The sequence below is a fragment of the Phocoena phocoena genome, chromosome 9, assembly GCF_963924675.1.
Source record: "Phocoena phocoena chromosome 9, mPhoPho1.1, whole genome shotgun sequence".
Classification (NCBI taxonomy): domain Eukaryota; kingdom Metazoa; phylum Chordata; class Mammalia; order Artiodactyla; family Phocoenidae; genus Phocoena; species Phocoena phocoena.
In genome coordinates, this window is record NC_089227.1 from 38,722,563 (window position 1) to 38,737,422 (window position 14,860).

The window sequence follows — 14,860 nt, forward strand, 5'->3', positions numbered from 1 at the left end:
ATCCACAGATGCTCTTAGTCCCTTATATAAAAAGGCATAGTGTTTGCGCATACTTTAAATCGTCTTTAGGTTACTACAGTACGTAATAAAATGTAAATGATATGTAAATAGGTGTAAATACAATATAAATGCTTTGTAAATATATAGTTGCGGCTCACCAAATTCGAGTTTTGCTTTTTGAAACTTTCTGGATTTTTTTTTTAAGATTTTTGATCCCTGGTTGGTTGAATCTGCATATGTGGAACTTGTAGATATGGAGGGCCAACTGTATTATATTGTTACCATTGGGGCAAGAAAGGTGAAGAGGCACATTCTAAATATTCTGTCCTATTTCAATTCTTTTTTTTTTTTTTTTTTGCAAGAAAATAAGCATGTATGATTGTATAACTGGATGCACTACCTACCTTTGTAATTTTCCCCAAGGTAGGTTGCATTAATAAGCACACTGCATGCAGTAGCAGCAGAAGCAGTGGACATTTATCACAGCTGACCCCGCAATTAGTCTTGAGTATTCCTGGGTGGCAAACACTGCCAGGCAGGTCAAAAGACAGTGGGAAGCCTGGCTTCTAGTTGCAGATTCAGTCAGAAGGAAACACTGAATACAGTTGGCTAAAACCTCATATGCAGCCTGATCATTTTCTCCCAGTAACGGAGAAGGCAGAAAACTCTCAAAGACATATTTACTGACCTATTGGTCACATTTATATAATTATTCAAAAGAATTGTTTATCAATAAAAATTAGTAAATGGGGCTTCCCTGGTGGCACAGTGGTTGAGAATCTGCCTGCCAAGGCAGGGGACACAGGTTCGAGCCCTGGTCCGGGAAGATCCCATATGCTGCGGAGCAACAAAGCCAGCGCGCCACAATTACTGAGCCTGTGCTCTAGAGCCCGCGAGCCACAACTACTGAGCCCAAGCACCACAACTACTGAAGCCCGCGTGCCTAGAGCCTGTGCTCTGCAACAAGAGAAGCCACCGCAATGAAAGCCCACGCACCACAACGAAGAGTAGCCCCCGCTCACCGCAACTAGAGAAAGCCCATGCACAGCAAAGAAGACCCAACACAACCAAAAATAAATAAATAAAAATTTAAAAAAAAAAAAAAAAAAAAAAAAAAAAAAAAAAAAATTAGTAAATGAAACAATTTTGTATATGTCACTCTGCATTATGTGAACTGCATACCACATATGGGAGTATATTTTAATGAAAATTATTATATTATTATAATTTATTAACTTTATTTTTTTAACTTTAGAGTTGATAAAAGAAAAAATATATTTATTATAGAATATAGAGTATATAATGCCAATGTTTAACTTAGGACATGTTAATACTTTTATTTTAGAATTTCATTCTACATAAGAATTTAATGTTTTTCAATAAAATCAAAATCTTTCATTAGATGAAATGCTAAATATACAAAACTAAAAATGTCCTAATTTTGAAATATCAATCATGTGCCATAACATGCTTATTTTTCAGGTTAAACTTTTTCCGTGATGTTCCTGATTTCAGAGTGTTAGCCTGCGGTGGAGATGGAACTGTGGGGTGGATTTTGGACTGCATAGGTAATGAAGACACACATTTAACGTAGCTGGGGTGAGAGTGGTAACCTTAAATTCTGTGTATTTTGTTTGTTTATTTAGTGCATCCATATCTTTGGATGTGGATGCATTAAATAAACAAAATACATAGTGATACACTTAGACATCTGGAATGTTACACACTGTTTACTGGCTTAATTTATTCATCTATATTTCAAATTTTTAACTGACAAAATAATTTACAAGTAACTAGAAATCCTTCTTTTCTCATTCATTTCTCTTGGAATTTAATAAGCTCTCAAATATTTCTGGATCTGCATTGACCAATCTTTTTTAAAAATAGGCCTCTTCATAAAAAGGAAAGATTGATTCAAAAGAAGTTTCACTATCTATATATATTGAAGCAAACTTTTATTTAGTCAGTGCAGTTGAGAATATTTTACCTTTTCATACTCTCAAAAATATTCAAATTAGGGCTTCCCTGGTGGCACAGTGGTTGAGAGTCTGTCTGCCGATGCAGGGGACACGGGTTCATGCCCCAGTCTGGGAAGATCCCACATGCCACAGAGCGGCTGGGCCCGTGAGCCATGGCCGCTGAGCCTGCGCGTCCGGAGCCTGTGCTCCGCAACGGGAGAGGCCACAACAGTGAGAGGCCCGCGTACCGGAAAAAAAAAATAATAAAATAAATATTCAAATTAAAAATGAATACATATTGTCAGCACACTTTGGGTACGCATCTAACGACTTTAATCTACTAACATTTTTAAAACAGGTAAAATTGTATTCTTTGGCCTTCCAATAATCAATGTCAGTAGTGTTAATATATTTAAGGAGAAAAACCAGAGTTCAAGAACTGCAAAAATTAAGGAGTTGCTTGAACAATATCTGAGAACTTGTAAGAATTTTAGTGAAAACAGGAGGATATTGTTGGTTTGCATTAGCCCTCAAAATCTAAGCCTTGGCTAGTACACTGTGGCACATCCCTACATAATCTATTCCCTCCCCGTTCCTACACACCCACATATGCTTACTTTGAAGGGCTGAGAAGAGAGAAAAATAAAGAAAAATAATATATGTTTGTGAGATTTGCTCAGTGATTCAAACAAAAGCATGTGGAATTTCAGTGGCAAATATCTTTACTGGACTCAAACACTATGTTGTATAATGTTGAACCTCAAACAAAACCTGGTAATCTTTTACGTCGTTGACTCTGACACAGAGCAGCACAAAACCATTGTTAGTGTTTTACTAACTTTTAGAATTCCACTACTTTCAAAATATTTTATTCCTTAAAGTGTACCTCGAGTTGATGCTGCAAAGGACTTTTTATAGGAAGCTACTTCTCCACTCTGCTTACGTCCTTGTATGAATATTCCTGTGTTGCATATACCTGCATCCTTGAGAATTTGAACGGAGTTAATTCAAACACGCTACAATTTTTAACTGAATTAACATATTTAAAAGGCTTTCCTCATGCATAAGTCTTGAAAATTCCTGTCACTCTGTGAATTTTGGTATTTATTTGTTTTATAAATTGCTAGAAATACATACAAATTAATCAATTTATAATTGTATATAACTATAAAATAGAACGTTTTATGTTTATAAGTACCTGGTGGAATGCCTTCCATGCCAAGCTGTGTTTATTTCATTGTTGTTCTGTCTGTGATCAAAAATTTATTTTATTTCAATTTTTCAATTCTACAGAAAAGGCAAATGTAGTCAAGCATCCTCCAGTGGCTATTCTGCCTCTCGGGACCGGCAATGATCTAGCAAGATGCCTGCGATGGGGAGGAGGTAAAATAGCTAAAAAAAAAAAAAAAAAAAAAAAAACTTAAAAAACAGAGATATAGTACAGAGCACCCTTCCCCCCAAAACTAAATCCAGCATTTCTTCACTGCATGACAGCTGCCATGTGATTTCAGCAAACATAATTGCTGTCAGATATGTAGTATAATTTTGAACAATCGTCTAGGGTAGAGCAACAAATAGTGGACCAAGAGTTAGACTGTGAGTGCTAATTATATACTTGATGGGGCAGGCAAGCTTCCAACCCTTTTTGGTTTTGGGGTTTCCAGTTTAAGAAATGAGATAAGCATGGGATAACTCTAAAATAATGTTCACATTCGTAATCTCTGAGTGTGTGAGAAAATCACAAACAAAGGAAAAAAACTGAAAGGCTAACAAATGACTTGTCCAGGAATAAGTACAAGAGGTAACACATTTTCTGAGACCCACTTTGCACCAGGTGGTGTGTTCTGCACTTGGGGTACAGGGTTAAGAATAGAAAGAAAACAATATCTGCTTTCAACAGAGCCTTAAATTCTAGTGGAACATGAAGTTATGTATAAATTGTGAGACTTCCTACTGACAAGTAAGATGATAATCAACATAATGAACGACCTCACCTAGGAATTGATGAGGTGACATAAGAAGAATCCTAATAGGTGGATAATGACGGAGCCATATAGAACTGGGGGTGGACGTTATAGGCAGAGGGAACATCAAGTCCAAAGGCCCAGAAATACAAAGGCACTTGACATTACTGAAGGAACTGAAAATGGAATAGTGTAGATGGAACAGGTGAGTAAGGGGAGAATATTTCAAGATGAGATCTTAAAATAATTTGAAGTGTCATTAACAGGCTAAACTTACCAGAAGATATCAAAGAAAAGAAAACCATATTTTGCTAAATAAACAAGAACCTAATTCTAAATATTTTTAGCATCTAAACTCAGAGAAGTTTGAAAAGTGTCTAGTAAGACACTGTAAATCAGAAGCCCTTGGGAAGCTTGTTAAAAAATATAGTGGACCGACCTTACTTCAAATATGCTAAATGGAACTCTCTAGAGATGGGACCCAGGCAGTTGATTTTTTTTTTTAAGCAAACTCCCTAAGTAACTTGATTTACAACAAAATTTGAGAAGAATTGTTCCATGAATACCTGGGCAACTTGTGAACTCTAAGATGTATATACATGTATTTGTGTATTTGACGGAATTTGAAACCAAGTTAAAAAACATGGTATATGATATATTTGTAACTTTCATTAAGGATATAACTTAGTAGAAGAATATTATAAAATACTGAGTTAAATTGTATAAATCTAAAGATAGATATAGATAGATAGATACAATGAACCATTGCTTACGAGATGCTTATATTTGCCAATGTTAATATACGTGTATTGATTAAAAAGAAGAGAATCATGCATGTGGCTTCTTACGTATTCCTCTGGAAATATTTTTGATATTTGAAAATTAATAATTTTATTTTGGTTTCAAGCTGGCAAATGACTTAAATCTCAAAATTGATATAGAAGTTCCATTCAGGGCATCTTCTAATTATTTCCTTGTAAACAGTTTTAAAGATATTCTTATCAGTGGCCAAAGACACATGGATTATAGTATATGTCAAAGTGTATATTGATGATGAACTCTTTGTGCATGTCTAGCATGTGCTGGCACTCTTCTAGGTGGTGGATATTAAATGAGAAAATAAAGGGTTCTTACCCTTTTGGAGGTTACATTTTCATTGAGTACACAGACAATAAATCACTGAATAATGAAATATATAATTACAAAATAAGGTCAAGGTTATGAAAGAATCAGAGTGTATTTTCAGAGAATAACCGAGGGGAACTATTCAGCTATATGGTCAAGAAGACCTCTCTGAGGAAGTAACATTTAAGCTGGATTTAAAATATGAGGAAGAAAGAGTGAGCTCTTTGTACTGAAAGGACTGAAGGAAGGCTGATGTAACTCTAAGAGGTCATGGGGCAGTGGGTAGGTATGGCCTCAGCGGGGTGAATAGGATGACGTTGGAGAGAGAATCAGGAGGTAGATTATGCAGGTCTTAATGGTCATGGTAAAAATTTTATGTGATTGACTTTGCAACACACAGTGAAACTTTGGAAGAGTTTCAAAAGCAGAGTGGCACAGTGACATTTGTGTTTTCAAAATAGGTTAATTTGGGGGCATAAAAGACTGTTAAGAAAATGTGGCAATGTGGGGAAGCATAGTTTTTGAAAGGAGAATTTGGATTACCATTGTATTTAGAGGATAAATGGGCTGGGCTAGGGTGGGGGTAGTACAAATGAGACAAGTGCCCACACTGACATTTTCAGGGATAGACTGATACAACGTGCCAATGGATTGGGTAGGGACTTTGGGGAAAGTGAGGTATCAAGGGGGACCTTGGGCAAGATGCCCAAGGTGAGCAATTAGGAAAATGGAGGTGCGATCTGCTAGAGTTTACTAATAAAGAAACATGCTCTGGGGTGGCATTGTTTCTTGTCAGGCATCTAACTTTGAGCAAGTTGTTTAACAACTGTGTGCCTCAGACTCCTCATCAGAACTTGAAGAAAATAATGGTATCTGCCTTGGAGGTTCTTAACACCCAACTATCAAATTGTTTCCCCAGTGTCTGGGCTGAGTCCTTCCTGTAATTATAGTAATTATCATTATACTTAACATTTGGGAAAGAAATTACTTTATTCAACCAATAATCCTTTTGTTCATGTAATATCACTGGAATCTATTGACTGGAAGCTTAATTTTTATGAGTATATTTACATATTTTGGAAAACATAACACTGTACACATATAAGATGTTGTAGGACGTTTGAAAAAAATACTTAATTTACATTCTCTTTGCAATTTTTCTGGCAATGATTAATCTCTCAAGCAAAATTCTGAAGTTTACTGCAAGAAAAATGTTGTTTTGTGAAGAGTAAGGGGGTAGGAGGCAGAATTTTACATGGAACACACTCTTACAAATATATGTTTTTGCTTTTTTTTATGTGATTTTAAATTTGTAAAAATTTCTATGACATTTTAGATAGAATCAGTCATTATGATAGCATCATATCATTAAAGCGAAGATAAATACTAATTACTTTTTCTTTTGGTTGCTTAGCCTAGAGTGATTATAGGCTTTAAATCAAAATAATGGAGCAAAATAGCATCATTCTTTTCTGGAACAAGCTTTGTTTGCATATTTAGTAAGTTTAATTTATCTTTTTTTAAAAAAGATAATCTTTTTGAGTTCAGGAATCCTATTTATAGTTATGGATCATTATTAAACAAGCTTGAGCACAGATAAATCTAAACAAGTAGGGCATAGATATTTGTTAAATGGGGAACTACAATTTGGAATTCTTCACCTTTGAGAATTAGCACTGAACTGCAGGTATGATTCTCCAAATAGATTTATTGCCTCTCTCTTTCCATTTTTACTTGGCTAGAAGACTGATTGATACCAGCCTTTTACATACATAGCCATAAAAACTTTGAGAACATATCCAGTGCTAAAGAATTTAAGTTAATTGACCCTACTTAATCTAGCTGTATTAATTCTTTCATTAAATTCAATTCTATTATGTTGTCTCCTGGTCGGTTGCCATTCGTACATTTTTCCAGTGTTATGCTGAACAATGCTTCTATTAACCTGAGATGTAGCTGAGGACGAGCTCAATGTTTGTTTTACAGCATTATCATTTACTCATATTTCTGCTGAGTGGGTTTGTGTATAATACTGTATATTAAATATACTGTATTTTCATACTATATTATACATTAGTTTAATGTATATAAATTCATTTATATCTAAAACGATCATACTTATTTTCAAACAAGAGTAGAATTTGGAAAATAGGTGAATATATTTAACTGTTTTTAATTCAATGCAATAGGTAAACATATATATATATATATATATATATATGTAATTTATTTGGGGGGCATTAAAAGAAATTAAAAAGAAAATAAACATTGGGAATGAGGGTGGAACTATTAAGAAACACCTGAAAAATAAGTACGCTTAATTACTATACTCTTGTAGTTTAAACAATTCAGTGTTTTATCACTGAGTACAATTATATGTATATTATGTAAGTTCATAATTTTTGAATTATGCTATAAAATATGGTATGACATTTATTGAAATGGTTTTTAATACTTTTAATGTTTATATCTGTGTAGTCGTTGTTTGTTGTACTCTTTGCTGTGTGTATTGAATGGTGCATAATTAGTTTCTAGACCTGTGTAAGGTAAGAAGAGATGGTAGGCTCCAAGATACGTATTCCTGGTTTCTGGCTGCCTTGCCCCTCTAATAGTTAATTCAACAAATACAGCATAAATGTAATTTATTCTTGCCATATTACAGTGCCTATTCCCTTTTCTTTTAATGCAATCGGTTTTTCCAGAGTTATGTGTGCTAACACATCTAACGAGGACTCATAGCCTCTGGCATTTTCTTGTTCAACAAATAAATTATTAAAATATAGAATGAAGTTGGACACGGAAAAAGATCTATGAAAATATTGTTGCTACTCAAAATATCATTGTAAGAATGTGTATAGAGTTAGAAAGATTATTTAACTTAGTACAACCTCTCAAATTCTAATGTCATTGTCAGTATTTTTGTTGACAACTTTCTATTCTTTTGCCTTATATACTAAGACCTTTTATGCATTTTCTCATTTTTTTTCTCATTTAATTCTCACACCAAACCTAAGTTTTTACAGAGGGAGAAACTGTTTAGAATGTTAAAAGCAGACACTGAAGTAAATAACACAGCCAGGATTAGGCTACAGCCCTAATTAACTATAATGTTAGATACCTAAAGGTACATTTAAGAGAAAGTATAATATTAAGCAACAAATTTCTTTTCTGGCCATGGTGACTATCTATAGTAGATTTATTTAAAAGTGGATTTGTTGGACATTTACTGCAGGGCACACCTGGTAAAAGGAACTTGTGGGGAGAAAAATGAAAATAACTATAGTGCACCATGCTAGTTCTATGGTAGGGCTAGTTTTGAGAACTGTGTACTGTGGTACTGTACAGAATCCATTATTTTGGGAGGGTGGCTTCTGGAAAAAAGTGTTATCAAATATAAAGCCTGCAGAGGGAGTAGAAGCAAGGGACAAGTCTAACATGGCATCCAGGCTTTTTACTATAGCAACTGGGTGGAGGGGAAAGTCAGCTGTTTTTCGGAGGCAGAGTTCACAGGAGGATGATACCAAAGCACATCATTAATTCCACTTTGAATAAATACATTGATAAAAAGTTTTGTGAGGGGTATGCATTGGAGATGTTCATTTGGCAGTTGGCTGTACTGTGAATTTGTCCCACAGGAGCGAAATATGAGTTACAAATTAAAGCTAAAGATAAAATATTGGTATGAGTATAATAAGATTATAGTTAATTCTTCAACCTGTGTTAGAATTTGCTTTAAAATGCATTATTTAGCTTTAGAATGATACACGCATATTCACACGCTTAAACATATATAATTATAGCTTTTGTTATTTGGTTATAATTTTTCTCAAGATAATTTTTTTTTCATTAGGTTATGAAGGTGAGAATCTGATGAAAATCTTAAAAGACATTGAAAACAGCACAGAAATCATGTTGGACAGGTGGAAGTTTGAAGTCATACCTAATGACAAAGATGAGAAGGGAGACCCAGTGCCTTACAGTATCATCAATAATTACTTTTCCATTGGCGTGGTAAGATTTTCCACTAACCATTCTTTTTTTACCAGTTCTGGATAATCACTGATGTAAACTCTTATACTATGAAGATTTACTGATTATAAATAATTTATTTTATCTTTGTGTCAGCAAAGCACCTCTTCTAATGGGTAATAGTAAAGCTTATGAATTTATTTAAAGTCAGAGAATCAGTGATGATTTTTTCATGTGTTAAACAAAGGAAAGAAGCTATATTTTATGTAATTGGCTTGACCATTTGTGTTAGTAAAATGAAGCTTAGAATGGTTTATAAGGTAGTTATAAGTTTTAGAGTATAAGCTACAGTTTCACATTACTAAAAATGTGAAAACAATGCATCAGATTTTTTCTTATTTTGAAATCTACATTATAATATCATAACCTATTAGGTTTTTATTTATAGACATTATTTTAAAATTTATGGTTTAGTGTAAAGTCTAAGAAAAATGCTGCTAGTATTCTCAAGTGGTTAATAAGTCAAAAGGTTAATTTTTCACTTACTTTCTTGAAAAATTTGAGACCGAAATTAAAATATCTTTTGGCAATTTAAAGAGTTATTGAAATTTCAATCCCTAAGAAATTAATAATTTTAACAGTAATTTTACTTGTATTTATATATATATTACCCAGTAATTATGAAGTCTTAAAATATATTATCTACAGCATTATATTCCATTGAACATATTTTCTCAATGTTAATCTTACATCATGTCTCATTTCTCTCTTATGCATGTGCATGTGCACACATACACACACAGACACAACTAGCAAACTATAAAAAGCATTGGTTGAGTCCATGAACTTAGGAGTCAAGCTACCTTTAGCAATTTCTTTTTCCTCTTAGTGTGCATTCATTTAGCCGTATCATGGTAGTTATTATTTTCTCTCTCATAGTTGTAAATAATGTGATTATACATTTAAAGAGCCTCGTGTAATGATGCATAATGAAGGCTAAATATACAATCTTTACTAATACTATGATAATGATTATTATTTGCAAGAAAAATGTAATGCATTTGATCCATTAAAATTCTATTTATATTTGATATGAATAACAATATTTTAACAGCTTTATTGGCAAATAACTTACACACAACCTAATTCACTCATTTTAAGTAAACCTTTTAATGATTTAATAAATCTATCCCATATTAGAGTGTTTTCATCGCCAAGACAAGAACCCTCATGCCCACTTCTAGTCAATTCTGGGTCCTTTCCCCAGTTCCAAGCAAAGCTCTAATCTTTCTACCTCTAAGATTTGTCTTTTATGGATAGTTCATATAAAAGAAATAATATTTTTTTTTGCACCTGGCTTCTTTCACTTCACATAATGTTTTGAGGTTCACTTATATGAACTAATGAATACTGTATTCCTTTTATTGCTGAGTAGTAAGTATCCTGTTGTGTGGATATATCATATATTGTTTATCTCTTCACAGGTTGATGTATATTTAGATTGCTTCTGGTCTTTGGATATTATGAATAATGCCACTGTCTTGAGTCCCTATAGTTAATTTTTAATTTTGCTTATTGTACTTTTTGACTCAAGAATTTCTATTTGGTTCTTTTTTATATTTCTAGGTCTTTAATTGATATTTTCTATTTGAATAGTCATTGTTCTTATACTTTCCTTTATTATTTAAGCATAGTTTACATTAGTTTTTTTGATCAATTTATAATAGCTGTTTTGAAGTCTTTATCTGCTAAGTCCAACATCTAAAGTCCGTCAGAGATATTGTTTGCTTTTTCCAAAGTATGTGAAACACTTTCCCATTCCTCTGCATATTTGCCAATTTTTTGTTGGAAACAAGAGATTTTATATAATATATCATAACAACTGTGGATTTGCATTCTCCCATAGGTGTTACGCTTGTAACACCTAAGGAGCCTTTCTCCCCTGTAGTGTATGGATATACTGATGCCTCAGTATTTTTGTTTTTGTTTTTTCTTCTTGCTTTTATATTAATCCTGGTTTCTAGGGATCATTCCTGTGTCAGCATGATTGACCAACGTTTGTGCTTAAACACCTTGAGACAGTTCATCCCTTTGCCACTGAACCTGTATGTTCATTGGGGAACACATACAAACTGCAGGCAATTATTAATCTGATTCAGCTTTTAATATCTGCTGGCCTTTTTGTCTCTTCTGCTCATGTAGAAGGCCTCTCACTTAGCCAAAGATGTATAAATAACTATGGCCCTCTTTGGACTTTCCTGAACATATGTGCGACCTTGTACATTCATATAGCCTTTCAGACAGCCAGGAATATGTGACAGAATATCAAGGCCCATTATGGCTGTCTCATTCTCAAGATCTCCTTGAATATCTGGCTAGTTGGCTGGTTAGTTGCTTGCCTTAATCATTTTCGCAAACTGAGGCAAGCTGCTACATTTGCCACTGAGATTACTATTATTTTGGATAACTCTGGGTCATGGAGTTTTTCCAGCTTCCACTCCAAGTCATGTTAGCTCCCCTGACAGTAAAGTTACTTGCTTTCATAACTTGCCCCATCCTGGTAGATCTTTAGTACTGATGGAGGTGGAGGGTAAGGTAGCAGCTCAAGGTTGAAACATCACAGATGGCCAGTGTTCTTCTCTTAGGTTCAGTAGTTTTTCTTGAATAAATAGTTCTCAGTTTGTTATATGCCTTTGATCAATTTTCAGTGGTCCTCAACAGAAGTTATTTCCTTTTCATCACAGGAGACATTTGGCAGTGTTTGGACACACATTTGATAGCCATGACTAAGAGAGGATTCCTACTGGAAGCTAGTGGGTAGAGGATAGGGATGCTGATAAACACTCCCAGTTCATAGAATAGCCCCCCAAACACATAAGAAAGAATTACATAGCTCAAAATGTCAATAGGGCTGAGGTTGAGAAACCTGGTATCAACAAACCAATATTACATATAAAACTCAAGATGTTGGAAAAGGGGAAATAGCTAACACATGAAGAAAAGGAAAGCTGTAATAGAAATAAGACAGGACATACAGCAAAGAATAACAAGAGGAAAAAAAATTGAGTATGTTAGTGAAACCAAAAACTGGATTTTTGAAAGTAATTAATCAAATCTACTGCAAAATTGATTTTATAAAAATATTGTAAAGAGAATTGCAAATAAATAATATAGAGTGAAAAAAGACCAAAAATCCCCCCCGTAAAGACAAAACATAATATCCCAACTGAAAATATTTTAGGATTAAATAAGGAAGTGTAGCAAAGTTACTAAATATAAAATCAACTTAAATATTCAATATTATTCTATTATATAAGCAATAATCTATACATTTACAAAAACAGCAACCAAAAAATTAGAACTATCCAGAAATTAATAAAGAATATACAAGACCTAAAAACAGAAACATTAAAACTCTCTACAAAGACATAAAAGATCAGAATAAACAGAGACATTTTCTATTCTTAGATGGGATAGCTTAATAATTTGTAATATGCAAATTAATGTATACCTTTAACCTGTAAGTAATCAAAATTAGAGCTGGATTTTATGACAAATTTGAAAAACTTTTTCCAAAATATATATAACAAAGTAGCTCAGTCAATTTTAATAAAAAGAAATGGAGAACTGTTTTACCAAATAAGACATGTTACAAATGAATTGGATAATTATAATAAAATAGTGCAATGAATGAACAGAGGAAGGACTCAGTGGAGAAGCAGAGAGACACATATTGAAACTCAGTGTAGATGTGGAGAAATCTCACTGGAGAAATAATGGTGCTTAGTTGATAAGTGTTCAAAAACTACCTTTCTAGGGGGAGAAAATTTTGTTAGAACTCTACAGTAGATAGGAAATTGCTGGATATATTGAAGTACTAAATTTGAAATGCAAGGTTTAGGACCTAATTCAAGAATATGTAATAGCATTCATTTATGATTTTAAGGTAGAACAGAACTAAACAAGGTAGATTTTGATTGCATTTCTTTAGAAGGGTCCTGTTCCATTTAAGTTGGAGCCTTTTCACTGAGTTTGACATGGGAGGGAGAGGTGTGAAGAGAGGGAGAGCATCCTTCCCTGAAATATTTGCCTCTGTCCTAGCAAGACGGAGGATCAACACTCAGGGTCACAATCAGACCAGTAGACCTTATAGAGAGTTCAAGGTTTGGCTGTCACTCAGCCAGGCCAACTTCTATTTAGCAACTTACATTCCTCTGCCCCAGTGAGTGAATCCAGCAAACAACAAAAAGAAATGAATTGTGTACCTCAAGCTTATATATTCCTGAATATATAAGAAACAGTGGAACTGGAGCATTGAAAGAATAAGGGGGACATTTCAACTTTTTTTTTTTTTTTTTGCGGTATGCGGGCCTCTCACCGTTGTGGCCTCTCCCATTGCGGAGCACAGGCTCCGGACGCGCAGGCCCAGCGGCCATGGCTCACGGGCCAAACTGAAGATGGCACATAATTTGTACTTGAAATTATCTCTAGGAACCCTCCTACCCCCTAGTTACAAGGTCGTCTCAAAACTTGACTCTACTGTCAGTGTCGTTTTCATTATTTCAATGATTGCCTTTTATATACTGACTGTAAGTGATTTACAGTGTAAATAAAACCTTACTTCAAATTTTTAGAGAACCTGTGAGGCAAACCTCAAAATATTAGTGGTCTGACAACAACTAAAAATTAGTTCTTCCCTCACGTTAGGACAGCAGGGGTTGACTTTTGAGGAGAGGCTCTGCTCCACTTGGTCAGTCATTGACCCAGGGTCCTTCTATCTTGTGGCTCCACCCTCTTCTTGATCCACAGAGCCCTCTCCATTTCAACAGTTGGGCAACAAAAGAGGGTGAAGTGTTGGTGTTTGTGTTTTTTTTGTTTGTTTGTTTGTTTGTTTTTAATAGACCAGGCCTGTAAGATGTTCAGCTTGTAACCCATTGGCCATATCCAAATCAATTAGATGCACCTAATTGTAAGGAAGCTGGGAAAGGAATTCTGTCTGCCCAAGAAGAGAAGGGAAATTGGTGAATAACTAGCCAGTTTCTGCTAATTTCTTTTTTTAATGCCTTTCACTTTTAGCCAGAACAATTGGAAATAATTCTGAAATCATAATTAAATCTGAGAATAGGTATTCATCTACACATTTATTTATTACCTTCTATGTGCCAGATACCGTTTGAGGGTTGGCAGTGAACAAGAGAGAAAAAGTCTATATAATCACTAAACATATTATTGTGAGGTGAGAGAGAATTCTCATGAGAAACTTAACAGCTGGATGTTAGAAATATAGATTATAGAAGTTAATAAGAAAAACTGCTATGTTCTACCTTTCATTCTGATTTTGCACTTTAATAACTATAGATAATCTCAAAGATCACGGTTAGAAAATTGTTTACCCATTGCATCACCATCAAATTCATACATGCCATTAGTTTTATCCTCACTGTTGATTCTTCATTCATTTGCTTAATAAACAAAAAAACTAAGTACCTTTTTTTTTTGGTCAGGCCCTGGAGTTATAGAAGTGAAAAAAAGAGATCACCTCATTATTAGAACTTGGAGTTTAATGGTAGAAAAAGCATTGAAAAACAAATGCACAAATACAAGTTTTTTGGAAAATTATGATGTATACTGTGAAAGAAAACAAAAGTTGCCATGAGCTAGAATAAGGGACAACAACATTAGGTCTCATGGTCAAGGAAGGCCTATATAAGGAAGATACATTTAAGAGAGGATCTATGGAATACACATAAGTCAGGTGGACACCAAAGAGATGGAAAGAGCATACCAAGCAGGTATAACTGTATGTGAAAAGCTCAAGGAGAGAAAAGGCCCGTTGTGTTCAAA

General features: G+C 34.2%; 1 protein-coding gene across 6 annotated transcripts in view; it reads left to right on the top strand.

The window, feature by feature from the left end:
* Positions 1–14,860, top strand: part of DGKB (diacylglycerol kinase beta) — a 645,730-nt gene that overhangs the window by 233,807 nt on the left and 397,063 nt on the right. For all 6 annotated transcript variants that reach the window (XM_065884106.1, XM_065884107.1, XM_065884111.1 and 3 more), the window contains 3 exons: positions 1,483–1,568; positions 3,252–3,341; positions 8,898–9,058. In XM_065884106.1, coding sequence (XP_065740178.1) covers positions 1,483–1,568; positions 3,252–3,341; positions 8,898–9,058 — 337 coding nt within the window. The remainder of the gene's footprint in view (positions 1–1,482; positions 1,569–3,251; positions 3,342–8,897; positions 9,059–14,860) is intronic.